This window comes from Panthera pardus, unplaced genomic scaffold (genome assembly GCF_024362965.1).
Source record: "Panthera pardus isolate Hobbes unplaced genomic scaffold, ASM2436296v1 HiC_scaffold_21, whole genome shotgun sequence".
Taxonomy (NCBI): Eukaryota; Metazoa; Chordata; class Mammalia; order Carnivora; family Felidae; genus Panthera; species Panthera pardus.
Window position 1 is genome coordinate 30,275,682 of NW_026526777.1, and position 16,265 is coordinate 30,291,946.

At 38.9% G+C, this 16,265-nt stretch overlaps 1 protein-coding gene and 1 long non-coding RNA gene across 5 annotated transcripts in view; one reads left to right on the forward strand and one right to left on the reverse strand.

Moving 5' to 3' along the window:
* NR5A2 (nuclear receptor subfamily 5 group A member 2) overlaps window positions 1–3,386 on the reverse strand; it is a 136,804-nt gene extending 133,418 nt beyond the window's left edge. Inside the window, exon 1 of one of the 2 annotated variants that reach the window (XM_019430732.2) lies at window positions 3,183–3,386. In XM_019430732.2, coding sequence (XP_019286277.1) covers window positions 3,183–3,246 — 64 coding nt within the window. In that variant the 5' untranslated portion in view covers window positions 3,247–3,386. The remainder of the gene's footprint in view (window positions 1–3,182) is intronic. The other variant, XM_019430740.2, reaches the window with a different exon arrangement.
* Window positions 389–10,947, forward strand: LOC128778831 (uncharacterized). Of its 3 annotated transcripts, none has more exons than XR_008424601.1 (3): window positions 389–1,643; window positions 9,006–9,082; window positions 10,590–10,947. It is a non-coding gene; the product is annotated as an uncharacterized LOC128778831 (long non-coding RNA). The 3 variants fall into 3 exon arrangements; XR_008424600.1 differs by having other exon boundaries at window positions 389–1,628; window positions 9,003–9,082; XR_008424599.1 differs by having other exon boundaries at window positions 389–1,621.
* Window positions 10,948–16,265: the final 5,318 nt, after the last annotated feature.

A 16,265-nucleotide genomic window follows, 5' to 3' on the forward strand; every position in this document is an offset into this window, starting at 1 on the left:
TAAGCCCAGCAGCAAGAATCAGAACATGGGTTTGAGTGACTGACATTCTAAACTGCACTGCAAATAGAGCTGGCTAGACTTTAGGGTGACATAATGGGCTATCTCATTTTCCACTCCATGACCCCTACTTGGAGAGACCCTTATGGGCACAGAGCTAACTGGAGGTTATTGCTGGAAAAAAATCAGACTCCAAGAGTGCTAAGGGGACTAGATAACAAACTTTATATCATTTCTTAATATTGTTTGCATTGTGTGTTATGTACCCCTTACTATGAAGACATAGTTTCCTGTGGATAATATACAATAATAAATGTGTATAATATATTCCATAAATGCACTTAATTTGAAGCATTACATAAATTTAATACAAACCAAAGCATAATGTTGAGCACATTGCAGAAGAGTCAATAAATACTTGTTATATGACATGTTTCCCACCATGCAAATTTGGCTCTTTCGTTGATACAGACAAGTACTTTTTCTTTCTCCATTTCTCTATCTTTCTCTCTCAAATTAGTACTGCATATCATCAGTAAAATTGCCCCATTTTGGAGAATGAAGAAGTACCTAAGTCAGAAACCAAGAATCCAGAAAGTGTCCCAGAGCTAGTTAACTTAAAGGGAACAATCTGGTTATATCCCCAAGTCTGCTACTCTTACACCACACTGAATGATTATCTCGCAGGTAGGCAGAAGGAACAACGTTATCTTATATCTACTTTTCTAAAAAAGTACTGACATCTATGCACAATTTGCATGTAGCCATCAGCGTGCATAAAAGGAAAATGTCATGCCCAGCTAGGACCCCCAGAGACAGCTTTTTTAATGAACAGAGGCACATTTTCTAGTACAACACAACTGAATCAATGTAAAGTTGGAAATCTTGACTGATCTCTACATGCTTTGGCCTCAGTTTTGTGAACCACTTCTCATCCCTACCCTAACTTGCAATTTGCCACCTCAAAGCTACTCCAGGACCTGACACTCTCTAGAGCTCCACCTGTGGGTTCTTCTCAATGGGCCTGCCCTGGGCAGACAGAATCCAACCCAAGAGGCACTCACCTTCGTGGTTGTGGTCAGCCCTAACTGTTTACTCTGATGGCTCACGCTGTCCCCCTTTCCTGTCAACCCTTTGGGTGACCTGTCTAGCCAAGAACCCCAGGAATGACCCTCAGTATTCCTTGGAGGCTACCCCATGAACACATCGGATTCGCAGTGCCAGGAGCCGCCTCTGAGTGTCTAGGATGTTGCACACAGGGACATCTCACAGCTACCTGGGAATACCAGGGAATTGAGGAAGGACAGTGGGTGGGCCGGGATGGGGCGGTGGCTTCCAACGAGATCCGGAAAGAGGTTTCTTTTACCGGAAAATTGACTGGAATTTTGTCATCCCGGGATCTGGCGCCCGGAAGTGCCTTGGAGAGGGTTAGGATGTTGGGATAGACTCGCTGAGCGACTCCATCTGTACTTTTTTTTTTTTTTTTTTTTTTCGAGGCTGTCTTTAGCAGTCCCTCCCGGACCAGACATTCCGCAGGTTCTGGCTCTCTGGAACCCGGCTGATCCCGACTTGCGGGTGTTCTCTGCGTGCAGGATGGACCTGTCTCTGCTCCATAGCATAGCCGGTGCGGTGTGAGTCCCGCTACGGTGGGTAAAAATACAGTTCCGCGGTAGCAGAGAGACATGCAAGGCGTCTCCTTCTACCACTTTACCCTCTTTAATTCACCCCAGGGGTGTGAAGGACGCCGTGGACGGGGGACGGGGAGGGGGAGAACAGAACGTGTCCTCGGGACCCCACGCCCTCTTAACTCGCTGCCTACCAGTCCCGGCTGCGCGCGCCCCGAGCTGCGGCCGGAGCGCGGGCCCGCCCCGCACGCGCGCCGCCCTCGTCCCCGCTGGAGCGCGCTCTCGCCGCGAGCCCCCGGCCCAGAGCCCCCGGAACACCCAGCCCGCCGCTGCCTGCGAGGGCTCATTAGCGCGTCGCGGCGGTTTTGCCGGGCGAAAAAGATTTGAAACCGTTTGTGCTTCTCTTTCACCTCCTTCCTTGCGCTCGTATTTTCTTTTTATCTGCAGGGCAATTGATTCTCTGTTGCACTCTGCTTGTCTCCCTCGTGTTTTCTTTTTCGCAAGTAGAGAACTTTTTTTTTTTTTTTTTTGGTAACCATTTCCTCAACTGATATACTATAGGGTGTAGTTGGCCCATAAAAAAAAGCAATCACTGCAGTCAGGGGAGTCAGCTGGTTATCAAGGGAGAAAGAGGAAAAGCCCAAGCAAGCCTTGATTTGCCTTCTACAGCGGAGCTGGAACTCAGAGCTCCTGACAGGCCTCTGCGAATTCGCAGGGAAATTCCGGTGCGAAAGCCTGAGAAAGTGCTACAAGAAAAGGAACAGGTCCTTCAAAAACTAAGGGAAAGGAAGAAAGACATGATTGCCAACAGACTACTAATTACACACCACTGGAAATCACTTCCCTTTAGTCCTTTACTTTTAGGATTAAGTGAATGTATTCTTGCTGTAACAACAATATTTTTTGTTCTTTTTTAAAATGAAAATTAGCTTTATTTACTTCTGTTTGTAAAAACAAGCCATGCTCATTATTTTGGAAAACAGACAGTAACCCTTAAATTCGAATCTTTAACTAATGATGGTGTATGTGTGTATATATACATATATTTATTAAATATATTAAAATATGTATCTATTTACATGGCTTTTATTCGTCAGAGAAACAAAAGATTCTCTATAGTATCTGCAATGAATGAGACACCATACTGTGGTGTGGCTGGAAACTTTACAGTATTTGAAAGCTTTTTTTAAAGTTTGATCAGTGATGATTTCCATATGGTTAACTTGTTTCAAGTTGTTAAAATTTTAGATTATCTCTGATTAGAAATTATCAGAAAATATTAGTGATGAAATACATATATTATACATTTTTGTTTCTGACTGTTTCAGAATAATGGATGGGCATCCAAAACCAGTGGGTATAATAAAAAATATTGAAATATCCATTTGCTTTTTTTGAATTTCAAGAAAGATAAATGTGTGATACATGGGCTAATGTGCTTTTAATAGACAATAGGAGGAGCAATGACTTATAATACTAAATACATCAATAAGATTAAATTACATGAATTAATATAGTAGCAAAATAATAAATGGATGATATAAAGCAACTCCTACTTACCAACAGGTGTAAGTCCGTGCTTTAGAGAATCCTGTAAATTTCCAGTATCCGAATTAGAAGACATTCTTAGTAAAATTACAGGTGGTCCTTTGGTTTAAAGCAGAAATCATTGAGCATAAGAAAAAGTATAGCTTTTGTAGCCTTGAGGAGGACACATCAGACTACAGTAACCCTTAGTGAAAGTTAAAAAAAAAAATAGCAAAAAAAAAAAAAAAAAAGGTCCAAGAATTCAGAAAGTTACAAGCAAGTCTTTCCCTGGACTCTGTACTTTTTCCAGCATTAGTTGCCTGCTGTAAACCATGTATCCAGTTACATGATGGTTTCTAATCAGAAGAATGGAAACTTTTGATAGGCTTGGATGGATCACATGACTCTATGCAGGTTGATAAGGGGACCCTGTTATAAAGTGACAGCAAAAGAGATAAGAACTCCTGGCAGATAATGGCAAAGAAATGATTAACTCAGAAGTGGAGAGGTGCTATGCAGCACAGAGAGTGGAAAGTTGTAAAACTGAGGGGTCAGAAGATCATACTTAGTGGATAAAACTCCAAACCAACTTAAATCTACTAACTGAACTTAGGCTTGTGACATACCCCCTTGATGTCATCACCTCTTTGCATAGAGGAGGACAGACGTAGCTCTTCTGACCTCTGTAAATACGTTTTAGATGATAACATTGGCACACATTAATTCTTTAAATGATGACTAGAGATATGATTGACACTTTAAAATACTACAGGTAGTATTTCCAAGCTTATGGCTATTTATTCATTCATGCATCGTCAACCAACTTTTTAATCATGCCTATTCATTAGCCGAGTTGTTAATCTTAGCTTGTTTGGACACTGGTCAGTTGATTAAAAGGGCAGCCTATCTATTTACCCTCAATAAAGTAAAATTTATACTTTGAGGTTGGTGCTGGCAAAATGGTGAATGTGTAATATATTTTCCATAATTTTAAGTAATTACTCTTTGCTTGAATCCATAGGACAAATCTGGATCACTCTTTGCCATGAAAGAATTATTATGCAAATGACCAAGGGTAGTTTTAGGCTCTTGTTAAATATCCCTATTGTTCTTCAAAGTAATAAACTATGGATTGTGTAACAAATGCATATCTTTTCCCATGTTGTGGAGCAGTTCATTGTTTTCTTATTTGTTTTGATTTGTCTAATGAAGCAAACTGTTTTCTTTCTTTTTTTTTTTTTTTTGCCTGAGATTCTATTTAGAAAACTCAAAATGTTTATGTACAGCATTTTTTAAAAAATTTGTAATGTTTATTTTTGAGAGAGACAGAGACAGAGACAGAGTGAGCAGGGGAGGGGCAGAGAGAGAGGGAGACACAGAATCCGAAGCAGGCTCCAGGCTCTGAGCTGTCAGCACAGAGCCCGATGTGGGGCTTGAACTCATGAACCGTGAGATCATGACCTGAGCCGAAGTCAGACGCTTAGTCAACTGAGCCACCTGGGCACCCCTGTTCAAAATTATATTTTCTTGGGTTAGATTTCACTGCATATAATAGAAAAGTCATAATAACAGTGGTTTAAATAAAACCTTTATTTTCCTCTTAGAAGTTCAGATGTAGACAATCCAGGGAAGGTACAATAGCTCTACAAAGTTGTCGGAGACCTGGTTCCTTCCGTTTTTACTATCCTTGATCTCTTATCTTCATGTTCTAAAATGGCTGCTAGAATTCCAGTTCTCATTCCAGGAAGCAGTATGGAGGAAAGAGAGAGAACGCCATACTTGTTTTGTTTGTTTTTTTAACGTTTATTTATTTTTGAGAGACAGAGAGAGACAGAGCATGAGCGGGGAAGGGGGAGGGAGAGGGAGACACAGAATGTGAAACAAGCTCCAGTCTCTGAGCTGTCAGCACAGAGCCCGATGTGGGGCTTAGGCTCACAAACTGGGAGATCCTGACCTGAGCCAAAGTTGGATGTTCAACCCACTGAGCCACCCAGGTGCCCTGAATGCATACTTGTTTTTAAGGACATTACCTGTAAGTACCACATAAACATGTTACTTACATCTCATTATGCAGAAATTAGATACATACTTACCCTTAGCTGCAAGGGAAGCTAGGAAGTGAAGTATTTTAATGAACAAGTATTTCAAACTAAAAAGGATCGGGTGATTATAATTATCCATGTCAGTTCTTTACTGTTCTTTCTTTCGTTTTTTAAACTTTATTTATTTTAAGAGAGAGAGAGAGAGAATGAGTGAGGGAGGAGCAGAGAAAGAGAGAGAGAGAGAGAGAGAGAGAATCCCAAGCAGGCTGTGTGCTGTCATCATAGAGCACGAGCGGGGCATGATCTCATGAACCCACGAGATCGTGACCTGAGCCAAAATCAAGAGTTGGTTGCTTAACTGAGTGAGCCATCCAACTTCCCCTGTTATTTTTTAAAATAATCAAACAATAGGGGCATCTGGCTGACTCAGTCAGTAGAGCATGTGATCCTGGATCTCCTTGGGTGTGTAGAGCTTACTTAAAAAACAACAACAACAAAAACAACAAAAAACCCAACTTTATTAAAAAAATGAATAATCTGGGGCGCCTGGATGGCGCAGTCGGGTAAGCGGCCGACTTCAGCCAGGTCACGATCTCGCGGTCCGTGAGTTCGAGCCCCGCGTCAGGCTCTGGGCTGATGGCTCGGAGCCTGGAGCCTGTTTCCGATTCTGTGTCTCCCTCTCTCTCTGCCCCTCCCCCGTTCATGCTCTGTCTCTCTCTGTCCCAAAAATAAATAAAAAACGTTGAAAAAAAATTTAAAAAAAAAAATAAAAAAATGAATAATCAAACAATAACATGCCACAATACTAGAAATGTACCTATGCATGTGTTAAAGGACATATGCCTCTACTATTCTCTCTTTTTTCTTAAGATTATTTATTTGAGTCATCTCTACACCCAATATAGGGCCCCAAGATGAAGACTCACATGCTCCTCTGACTGAGCCAGCCAGGTGGCCCAAAGCAGCTGTTCTCGTAAAAATTATTAGGACCCCCAAAAGTTTTTGCTTCTGTGAATTATACCTATGAGTATTTGTTGTATTCAAGATTAAAATTGAGAAAATAAGTTATTAATTATTTAGAAATATACTAATTTATTTTTATTAAAAAACATTAATATGTACAGTGTATTTTAAATTAAAATAACTCTTTTTCAAAACAAAATAATTCATAAAAAAGCAGCATTTCCAGAAGTCTTTTTAATATCCACCTTAATAGAAAGCTGGAGTCTCATATCTGCTTCTATATTCAATCTGTAGCAATACATTGTTTTTGTTAAAGTATATATAAGAAAATATGGTCTTCAATATATGAAGATAGAAAAAGGAGGAATATTATAATAACTTCTTCAAATAATTTTGGATTTTTTTCTTTGACACTGCATCAAAACTCCACAAGTAATATCTTCTTAAAGACTAGTTGTAATGTGGAATCTGAAACCATATCTGTGAACTTTTTGCACCCTATTATACTAAAATTCATTGGCTTATTTTACACTTAAAATACACCTTTCACCTATGCATGATTTTGTTACATCTTACGTTGGTAATTTGGAAGATAGAAGTTCATCAAATTTGGCAAATTTTCTAAATGTTGACATGTTTTGTTACAGAATATCAAAAATTCTATTTATTGGTATGCCTGGTCCGACTCTTGATCCCGGCTCAGGTCGTGATCTCACAATTTGTGAGATCCAGCCCTGCCTTGGGCTCTGCACTGACACTACTTGTGCACTCTCTCTCTTTCTCAAAACAAACAAACATTAAAAAAATTCTATTTATTAATATTACCACTGATCTCATCAGATGTCTTTAAATACTGGGAAGCTGTCAAACTCACCGTGGAATATACAAATTTTCTTAAATCCAAATTTTCACTTGGAAGCCTGAATTTTACCAATGGAAAGAAGTACCATCAGTTTTTTCTGTGCAGTAACAGATTCACTTCATATTTGAGAATTTCCTCCAAAATACCCACGTCTAAATAACCACAGTTTATCTATAGGTCATTCTTAAAATGTAGAAATAACGTTCCATTTTAAAAAGCAGCTAGATCAGCTCCCCACTTGAACAATCACATCAGTGTTTTTCCTAGAATCAGCCTTCATGGTTTGACTTAAGCACTTAACGACACTTGAAGAACTTAAAGAACTATGGGCAGTACATTCAGGGGGAAATTTAAGTTTTACTTTGTGAAGTAGCTGTGTTCTTAGAGTATTGTGTTAATTACTTTTTACAACCCACATCATATATTCAACACGGTAGTTGTTCCACTCAGAATACAACATACGGAATTTTTTATAAAACAAAATGATCTGTTAATTTCATCTATTTTAAAAACATACTTTCATATTTGTATTTCTGTGAAATTGGGGGCATAGAAGAAGTCCAAATTGAATTAAAATAGATTATTTCTTCTTTTGTCAAATACTATGAGCCATTTCCCACCCCCCACCCCCATGTTGAAAACGAGGCAAGTTGAGATTTCATCTGTGAATAGAAATTTTCCTGGTCTCATAGGCTTCCATATCCTAACCTGGGGCTGCATGTCCCCAGTGTGTTGTGAGGGATTTTCAGAACAAGGAGGAGCTTATTACAGAATTTTATGTGCTAGCCTATGATCCTATGTATCCTATGATTTTAGCTATTCTTTTTAATTTTTTTTAATGTTTATTTTTGAGAGGGAGAGAGAGACAGTGTGAGTCAGGGAGAGGCAGAGAGACAGGGAGACACAGAATCTGAAGTGGGCTCCAGGCTCTGAGCTGTCAGCACAGAGCCTGACGTGGGGCTCAAACTCGTGAACCACGAGATCGTGACCTGTGCTGAAGTCAGACATCTAACCAACTAAGTCACCCAGGCGGCCCCAATTTTAGCTATTCTTATGGCTTTTCATCTCTTTGAAACAAATGTCAAGATTATTTTAAATGTACCTCTCTGTATCTTGGGGATACATTGTCCATGATTAGAAGACTGGTTTCTGGAGAAATGGTTTGTGTTTATGGCATTGAAGTTAAAAAACTCAAGGATATTTCCCTGAGCCTTTGAAGCTCTTTAAACAGAAAAGACTTGGTGTTTGTGAGGGGCAGTGCCCAAATAATTGTACCTCTGGCCCAGGACCTAAGAAGAAAAGTTAAATGAATAGAAAGGTGTCTACATACATATATATAAAAGGGACTATATGTTCCCTTAATGATCACATTATAATCTAATTGGATTAGTTGTTTAAATCAGAGTGTTAATGAGGCTAAAGTCTAAATTTTAATTCCTGTGGAAGAAAAGTTTCATAAAGGGAAAAACTATTTGCAAGATCATATGGACACCTATTATCTCTAGCTACCACTCAGAGTTGTGCCTTCATTAGAAAGGGCTCAACACAATATACTCATTGTGCAGTTAATAAAGAGGGACGGGACCTTTTCTGAAATCTCAGTTGGATAAGGATACCGAGTCAATTAGAATATAAATTTATGCCTCTAGCTAGTTTCACTGTTAAATTTTAAATTTTACTTTATTATTTTAGGTTTCTTGTAGAAAATCTGCCTCTATAAGTGACTAAAGCCCATGTAAATATATTTTCAAGCATTCATGTGGTTTTAAACAATATTAACATTGACATTTCTTTTAAACTAAGTAAATGAGGTATGTATGTATGCAGGTAATTTATAACTTAATATATGGGTGTTTCTTGAAACACAATTTCACATATCATAGAACAGATTTAGCAGTCATTGTCTGAAGATTCACATTATGGAATTTATGATCTCTTTTTTTCTTTGTTGTTTATTTATTTATTTTTATCATTATTATTTTTAAGTAGGCTCCACGCTCAACATGGGGCTTGAACTCATGACCCTGAGATCAAGAGTCACACTCTCTACCAACTGAGCCAGCCAGGTGCCCCCGTTTGTTGTTTATTCTGATTACTGTTATGTTTTTATTTCCCCCCGTCACCTTACTTTATTTCAGTTGAAGTGTTGGAATATAGTCTGAGAATGATAAACATGCTTTATGGAGAGAGACCAGATAGAAGGGAAAGAAGAACAAAGAAAGGTTTTACCCTCTGTCCCTGTCCCCTGCCTTTTAAATGTTCTGCTGACTCCCAACCCCACCCAGTGCAGACTCACGTCTGTATTGGATTGGGTGATTTGAGGTCTGGGCGACTCCTGAAAGTCAGGGTGAGAACTGGCCATGGCCATGACTGTGGTCCTCATGGGTGTTGGAAATGTCCCCAGTTAAATATTCACATAGCCTCATCAAGGTGAGATTTTGTTGAGGAGACCTGCTCATGGAATGTAGGTAGTTTAAAACTTTGCTGATTCACACAAAGTGAGGGGACTGGTAATTCTGGCTGCCAGCGGAGAGAGCATTTGGTAAACATTATGTCTGTCTGAGTTTTAAGTTCTTTTGTACACATAACCAACCCAATCTACTCTGCATTAACACCATGTTAGGTATCATTTGTTTAGATTCATTTTTTTCTTTCAGATATATGTGGATTTCAAAATATTATTTTTTTAAGTTTATTTATTTATTTTGAGAAAGAGCGGGAAAGCATGAGCGGGGGAGGGGCAGAGAGCAAGGGAGAAAGTGAGAATCATAAGCAAGCTCCAGACCCTCAGCGCAGAGGGGAAGTTGGGGGCTCAACTCATGAACCAGTGAGATCATGACCTCATGAGCCAAAATCAAGAGCTGTATGCTTAATCAGCTGAGCCACCCTGGCACCCCTGAAAATACAATTTTTAGTGAAACTAGTGATAAGTTGAAAAGTCAGAAAGGGCATATATTTTTAGGCATATTTTATACCTATGACTACTTTGAAATACATGGGTCTTCTTTTATATATGACAAAATGTTGGAGACACATTTGTTAGGGTTTTACATATTATTCAGTTCATAAAACATTGTCCATCAACTCCTCAACATTCTGGCTATAGACATAAGTGTGTTTCCCTGAGAAACCATGCAGTTGTGCTTGGTGAATACAACCTATCTGAGCATGACAACACATCATGAAATCGTGGTACAAATGAAAACAGTAGCTAAGATTTGGAATCACAAGGTTCACAACTCTTGTCCCTGCTTTGCCCCTTACTCAGGGGCCAAGTAATGCTTGACTTCTTTAATTAAGCCTTATGAATTCTTCATAAGTAAAAATGACAAAAGTGATGGAATCCAGTGGTGTTGTTGTGAGAAATAAAATGATATAATATAGAAATGCTCAGTTTCTAAGAGAGACAAAGTGCTCAATACATATTTAAATGGCATTAAAAACCAATATAGACCATGTGACTTGGGTCTTAGGTGAGAGACACCTTTCATTTTGGAATTTTAGTATTTATTTATTTATTTATTTATTTATTTATTTATTTATTTATTTATTTTTAACGTTTATTTTTGACAGCATGCAAGAGAAGGAGTGGAGGGGACAGAGGATCCAAAGCAGACTCCATGCTGACCCCAGAGAACCTGATGAGGGGCTTGAAACCATGAACCGTGAGATCATGACCTGAGCCGAAGTCAGATGCTTAACTGACTGAGCCACCCAGGTGCACCTCATTATGGAAGTTTAAAAGACATCTGCAAGTTTCTTCTTTTGTGTTTTGTCTTTGACACCAGCTCTTAGTCACAGATACTATTTGACATTCTATAGAAGATCTCATATGACTCATTTAATTTAAAAACATTATGTAGTGATTCGCTTTGATTCTCTTCCTTTTTATATGTGGCTAATAAAACATGTAACAACAAAAAAGATTGAATTTCATTCTTTGTTATAAGCCTCTGATTAGACAGAATTATATTACCAAATGTACCCAAAAAGTTGAAGGATGATAGCATCACTAGGTTCCTAATAACTCCTACAAGAACCTTTAAAGAAAATACTATTTACTATTTGCTGCTCTCTTACTTTTCTGTAGAACTTACTGGCATGCAGAGGAAACATTACATTAATGAGTTACTTTGGTCTTTTGAAGCTTATCTACCTGGTTAATTTAATAGAAATAAATACTCAGTACTTTGTGAGAAATGAACATATTTTTGTGAAAGAGGGAGTGAAGTAACATTCACATGTGATGCAAATAACAGGTGCTCAGAACTCAGCCCCTGTGACAGTTAATAAGCAATTTACATTCCAACTATGGTGGGGAAAGCCACAAAACAAATGACAACCTCAGTTTTGAGTAATTCTTTTTCTCAATCAAGGCACAGTGTAACCATTTCCTTTTGGCATATGTGGGCATTTTCCATTATGGCATTCTGCGGCATCCCACTGAACACATTAGATACCACCACATGGCATACTTATAATGACTCACATTTACAAAAATACATGTTTATGATGATAAAACATTATTTGCTAACTGATTTCAGAAAGGGTTTGTAAATGATTGACAGATCACTAATGATTCCCAAGGCATCTTTGCCAAAATCCAAAAGGCATTCAACAATGTCATCTGAACCCGTATTGCACGATGATGTTAAAAGTTCAGTTAATGAATTACAGTCACTGTAAACTTCCTGAATATACTCTTCCAAGGCATTATAACACATCTGTTAGGAACTGATATTCTTGTAAAATTGGATTTCTGGTGAGCACTGTACATGAACATATACCAGAAAAGCCCTTCAAGTTTGTTTATAATTTGGATTTACTAAGAACCACCACCCTAAATTAGTCATCATTCAAATGGACTGAGGAACCAGATGTTAGGGAGTTTACAGAAGGCATAAATATCGAACTGGGTAGTTTCTGCCGAACCATTGCTTACTGGTCCATTGTTGTTGGACTCTTCACTGACAAAGGCATTTGCCACTGATTGCATTTAGAACCTGGGGCTAAGGTTGGCACTTTTTTTTTTATCAGCTTCCTTAGCAACCCGTGAACCCCCAAATTATGTGAGACGATGGGATGGCAGGTTTGGAAAAGAAGTAAAGATTTCTTCTCATTCTTTTTAATAGCTGTGAGAAATGTGGCACCTGGCAGGAAGATAAGTGACTTTTATGCAGTACTATTATGGTCCAGGTAAATATTACCCACTTTTTATAGCACTAACAATTAAACAGAGCCTTAGTCAATCTTTTGGCAATTGAAATGTTTAAGACTTTACTGTTCTGTAGGCTTATGTTGAGTTCCCCACGTTTATCACAATCTATGATCTATGTCTAGTGACTTATGGTTCATATCTTTATTTAGGGTAAATGAAGTAAACTCAGTACCATTTTGTTTCCATTTAAAAGCTTTTAAAATATTTAGTCAGGAGTGTCTCAGTCAGCTGAGCGTCTGACTTGAGCTCATGATCTCATGGTTCGGTTCATGAGTTCAAGCCCTGTGTCGGGCTCTGTGCTCACAGCTCAGAGCCTGAAGCCTGCTTCAGATTCTAATGTTTCCGTCTCGGTCTCTGCCCCTTTCCCAGTTGTGTGCATACACCTGCACTCTCTCTCAAAAATAAATAAATAAACATTAAAAAAATAAATAAAAATAAAATGTTTATTTATGTTGACAGAGAGAGAAGGAGAGGCAGAGAGAGAGGGAAAGAGAGCATCGTATGTAGGGCTCAATCTCACAAACCATGAGAGCATGACCTGAACTGAAATCAAGAGTCAGATGCTTAAATGACTGAGCCACCCAGGGACCTCAACTAAACTATTTTTAAAAAAGGGATCTATAGTGCATTCAAAGTGATTTCCTTAGGAGTCACATAGTAAGTATTGTTAAAATATGGAACCACAAAATAGATCTTAATTCATGAAACTGTTGTATGTCACTAAACATTGTCTGGTAGACCACGTAAATAAAATAGGTTTTTTTCTTTTCTTTTTTTTTAAGTTTATTTATTTATTTTGAGAGAGAGAAAAAGAGAGAAAGCATAAACAGGGGAGGTGAAGAGAGAGAGGGAGAGAATGAGAATCCCAAGCAGGCTCTACACTGGCAGCACAGAACCTGATGCAGAGCTTGAGTCCATGAACCCTGAGATCATGACCTGAGCCAAAACCAAGAGTTGGATGCTTAACCGACTGAGTCACCCAGGCACCCCATAAAGTGTCTTACTTAGGCTCAGGTCATGATCTCATGGTTTGTGAGTCTGAGCCCCACATCGGGCTCTGTGCTGCGAGCTCAGAGCCTGGAGCCTGCTTCACATTCTGTGTCTCCCTCTCTCTCTGTCCCTCCCCATTTTGACTCTCTCTCTCTCTCTCTCAAAAATAAATAAACATTAAGAAAAATAGTTTTTCAGATAATAGAGGTTCCTCTAGAATGAACACTTTTTAAATATTTTATTTGGGGGGAGGGGCACCTGGGCGGCTCAGTTGGTTGAGCATCCCACTTAGGGTCAGGTCAGAATCTTGCAGTTCGTGAGTTTGAGCCCTGAATTTGGCTCTGCACTGGTGGTGTGGAACCTGCTTGGGATTCTCTCTCCTTCCCTCTCTCTCTGTCCTTTCCCCACTTGAACTCTTTCTCTCTCTCTCCCTCAAAATAAACAAATAAACTTTAAAAAATTTAAGTATTTTATTTTTCTACACCCATTGTGGGGCTCAAACTTACAACCTCAAGATCAAGAGTCACATGCTCTACAAACTGAGCCAGCCAGGCACCCCTAGAACGAAATATTTTATACGGCTAAATCTTATATATGGCTATATAAGCCTATCTTGATTGTGTTTCAGTTATTTTAATAGACATTATTTTCTGCTCTCTAAATTCATTTGTGGAAAAAGGAAATGTTAATAAAAATGATAATAATAATGTTAATAATAATAACAATAAATAAATAAAGTATGGGTGCCTGGCTGGCTCAGTCAGTAGAGCACAGGACTCTTGATCTCAGGGTGGTGAGTTTGGGCCTCACATTGGCCATAGAGATTACTAAAAAAAAATTTTTTTTTAAATCATAAAGTAGAAAGAGTGCATATATGTACATATGTTATCTTTTTTATTATATTTTGAAAAATAAAGGATAAAACCTAGAAAGAAAGGATTAGTCAAAAAAAAGCTGTTGACACTTAGAAAGGTCATCATATACAATATGAAATTGAAAAAACGTAAATGAGTTTCAAAGGTAAGCTTACTTTCTACCTGTTATTTTCATTACTGTGAATCTAACAAGTCCTCAAGCATTATTTATGCACACACTAAATATATTTTATTTTATTATTATTATTTTTAAAATATTTACTTTTGAGAGAGAGAAAGGGAGCACATGGGAGAGGCAGAGAAAGAGGGAGACAGAGGATCCAAAGTGGGTTCTGTGCTGACAGTAGAGAGCTTGATGTAGGGCTTGAACTCACAAACTGTGAGATCACGACCTGAGCCAAAGTCAGACCCTTAACTGATTGAACCACCCAGGTGCCTGGACACACTAATACATTTTAGATTTTTGGAGTTCTGTTAGATTTCAAGTCCCAAATGGAACTCATTAAATTTCATTTCAAATGCCCACCCCCTCCCCTTTTTATTTTGCTGGATGACACCACTAAATCAGAAATTTTGGTATCATTCTAAAATCTCCCTCTGATTTACTTGCTGTGTCTATCCAGTTGACAAGCTTAGACCATTCTGTTTCCTTAACATCCCTCCTCTCTAGCAGTGCCCTTGCCTTTTCTTCACAACGTCCACGTGGAGAGCTTACTGGCTTTGAGCCAGAGGAACTTGAGGTCCTGTCAGGGCACATCATTGATTAACAGTGTGACCCTTGGGGATCGATTTGTTCCCTTTAGCATGGTTTCCTTAGCATGGGTGCAGGATGAACCATGGCTCTTGGGGTGATGGGAAGATTAAATGAAAACACATGTGACAAGTCTGGGCCAACAGTCGACACATAGATGGCTTCCTTAGCATGGGCGGAGCATGAACCATGAATCTTGGGGTGATGGGAAGATTAAATGAAAACACATGTGACAAATCTAGGCCAACAGTCGACACATAGATGGCCCTCATCATTTCTCCTTTTATTACTTTGTTTCCTTCTAATGGTACCTGGTCTTTCCTCTGGCTTAATATAGGACATCTTCCATACTCAGCCTAAAGAATTTTTAAAAAATTTTTTAATGTTTTATTTATTTTTGAGAGAGAGACAGAGACAGAGTACAAGCAGGGAAGGGGTAGAGAGAGACGGAGACACAGAATCTGAAGTGGGCTCCAGGCTCTGAGCTGCCAGCCTAGAGCCTGATGCGGGGCTCGAACTCACGAACCATGAGCTCATGACCTGAGCCGAAGGTCAGACACTTAACCAACAGAGCTACTGAGGCGCCCCAGCCTAAAGAATTTTTAAAAAATTAATGATATTTTGAGGAGCGCCTGTGTGGCAGTTGGTTAAGTGTCCAACTCTTGATCTTAGCTCAGGTAATGATCTCACAGTTTGTGAGTTTGTGTCCTACATTGGGCTCTACACTAATGGCACAAAGCCTGCTTGGGATTCTGCCTCTCCTTCTCTCTGCCCCTCCCCTGCTTGTGCTCTCTCTCTCTCTCTGTCTCAAAATAAATAACTTAAAAAATATTAATGATATTTTGCTGCTTAAAATTCTTCGATGGTTTCTCATACTATGGGATAAAGTTTATACTCCTTTTTTTAAAATTTATTTATTTATTTTGGGAGAGTGTGTGTGAGTACAAGTGGGGTAGGGGCAGAGAGAGAGAGAGAGAGGGAGAGAGAGAGTCCCACACTGCAGAGCCTGACTTGGGACTCGAACTCATGAAACATGAAATCATGACCTGAGCTGAAGTCAAGACTAGGATGCTTAATCAACTGAACCACCCAGGTGCCTGTGTGTGTGTGTGTGTGTGTGTGTGTGTGTGTGTGTGTGTGTATACGTATACATATACATATACATATACATATACGTATCTGTATACGTATACATATATATGTATTGTTCTTGAAGCATTTCTTCAATAGTGGCAAATGATTATTCATAAGTGAAAATAGAGGGAATGGCCAACAATTGGGGAATGGCTGAATAAATTACAGTATCTCCACTTCACTGGCTATAATGCAGCCATTAAAACTGGCTAAGTAGAGACTTTCTGGATGGCTTAGAGGAATTCGTGTGAAACATTTAGTGTTGCATGAGCAAAGCAAAG